Source organism: Manacus vitellinus, unplaced genomic scaffold (genome assembly GCF_001715985.3).
Source record: "Manacus vitellinus isolate BGI_N305 unplaced genomic scaffold, ASM171598v3 scaffold_74_pilon, whole genome shotgun sequence".
NCBI lineage: Eukaryota > Metazoa > Chordata > Aves > Passeriformes > Pipridae > Manacus > Manacus vitellinus.
The window spans coordinates 1,834,049-1,836,157 of NW_021940780.1; the positions used below are offsets into that span (position 1 = coordinate 1,834,049).

At 37.4% G+C, this 2,109-nt stretch overlaps 1 protein-coding gene across 1 annotated transcript in view; it reads left to right on the forward strand.

Moving 5' to 3' along the window:
- GNRH1 (gonadotropin releasing hormone 1) overlaps window positions 1–1,357 on the forward strand; it is a 3,811-nt gene extending 2,454 nt beyond the window's left edge. Inside the window, exon 4 of the mRNA XM_008923540.3 lies at window positions 1,221–1,357. Coding sequence (XP_008921788.3) covers window positions 1,221–1,259 — 39 coding nt within the window. The 3' untranslated portion in view covers window positions 1,260–1,357. The remainder of the gene's footprint in view (window positions 1–1,220) is intronic.
- The last annotated feature ends 752 nt before the right edge of the window (window positions 1,358–2,109 follow it).

Consider the following 2,109-nt stretch of genomic DNA (forward strand, 5'->3'; position numbering starts at 1 on the left):
CAAGGGCTCTGCAGCAAAACCAAACAGCAAAACCAGCAAAAACCAGGCTCTTTAATTAATCCAGCAACACCCTGGCCAGGCCAGATGGTCCCCACTGCCCGGGAAGTGTCCCTGAGCCAGCCCAAAAGCTGGAACACTCAATCTGTGCATCAAGTTTGAAGCCAAGACCCAAAGTTTCAAGCACTTGAAACACTCCTCAGCCTTTCCTGGCCTGAAACAGGCTCATCACCTCAGTAGCAATAACACAGAGTCTTAATTCCATTGGATTTTAATGTAGAAACTACCTAAATAAGTATTACTTTAGGCCATTTAAACTCTATTTGTACTGAACATATATAGGAATGGTGGTTCATGTCTGGCTTCCAACAGCACTACCTGCAGAATGAAGAGCCAGCAACAATAATTTAGGATTTTTTAGTATTTTAGTATTAGTATTAGTAATTTAGTATTTTTTTTTTACTGCAAGAGACAAGGTTAAGCAAAAGAAATATACCAGAATCATGAGGAGGATATTTGAAATGAGCCCTTGAGGAAACAACCAAGGAAAACCCTCAGGGTTGCTCAGAAACTTATTTCTTAATGAACCTGAGAACAAATTAAACCTTTTCCACACAAACAAGGAAGAAAAACTCTCAGCTTTGCTCAGAAACTTCTTATTTCTTGCTCCTCAATGACCCTGAAAACAAATTAAACCTTTTCCACCTGCAGCTTTTCCAGGGATCATTGTCACTCCAATCCTCCTTTCCAAGCCACTCCACAGGGTGGATATTCCAGGTTGGAAAATATTCCATCATCCCAGTTATTCCTGCTCTTAAAAAAAAAACAAGAATATGGTGTGTTTTAACAGGAATATGATGTTTACAGGAATATAATGTGTGTTTACAGGAATATAATGTGTTTATAGGAATATAATGTGTTTATAGGAATATGATGTTTATAGGAATATAATGTGTTTATAGGAATATAATGTGTTTATAGAAATATGATGTGAGTTAGGGATATGATGTTTATAGGAATATAATCTGTGTTTATAGGAATATAATGTGTTTATAGGAATATGATGTTTACAGGAATATGATGTTTATAGGAATATGATGTTTACAGGAATATGTGTGTTTATAGGAATATGATATGTTAGGAATATGATTTTTATAGGAATATAATGTGTGTTTACAGGAATATAATGTGTATTTACAGGAATACAATGTGTGTTTTTGCAGGAAAACCTGCTCGAAGGGGAAGGAAGAAGAAAGATTTAAACCCCAGTGGATTAACAGAGCCCAAATAAGGTCTCAGAGCTGTGGCAAAATCGGCTCCTCTTCACATCGTCTTTGCTTTTTGGGTCATGATGTGAATAAACTGCTCTGAAGTTGCATTTAAATGGCTGAAAATAATTGTGTGGATTATTGGATTAAAAGAGGGACATCCCAGTGCAGGGGTGGGAGCAGCAGGACAGGCTCTGCTTTGTGGCCTGCAACGAAAATTTGGATGTGGGAAAACTTTGATTTCACATTTAGAGCCCCAAACCCTCCCTGATCTCCCCGGTCTGTGGCTAAAACAGCCCCAAAACTTCATTAAATGCCCCAAAAATAAACTTACTGCTGGGCTGGAACTCTCCTCACGCCTCGGTGTAGGCAGGAAAGACTTTTAAATGCTCTTTTTTTTTTTACTGGTTCGGTCATAAAAACTACATTTATTTTAAAAAGGTATTTACAAACTTTACAAGAGTCAATACATTTTTAAAAAAACCACGGAAATTTATACACCTTGCTTTACAGAGACTCCTTTCCCAAAGCTCCTGCTCTCTTCAGAGAGCTGTTATTTTTTTAATAAAAGCTGTATTATTTTTTTTGCTGATTCAAAAAAAAAATGAGGGGAAAAAGAAAAGGAAAAAAAGAAAAAAAAGGAAAAGAAAAGCCTGCAGAGGTGAGTTTGGAGTTAAAAAACCACATCCAGGACACACAAACCCACGTCCCACGAACTCCAAGTTCTCCCAAAATCACAGCAAGGTTTGTCATGATTAAACCTCTATAACCCCACAGTGAGAAATGACATTAATTAATACCATGTACCTGAATTTTGGAGCTGCTGAGGAACTTGCACCTCTGT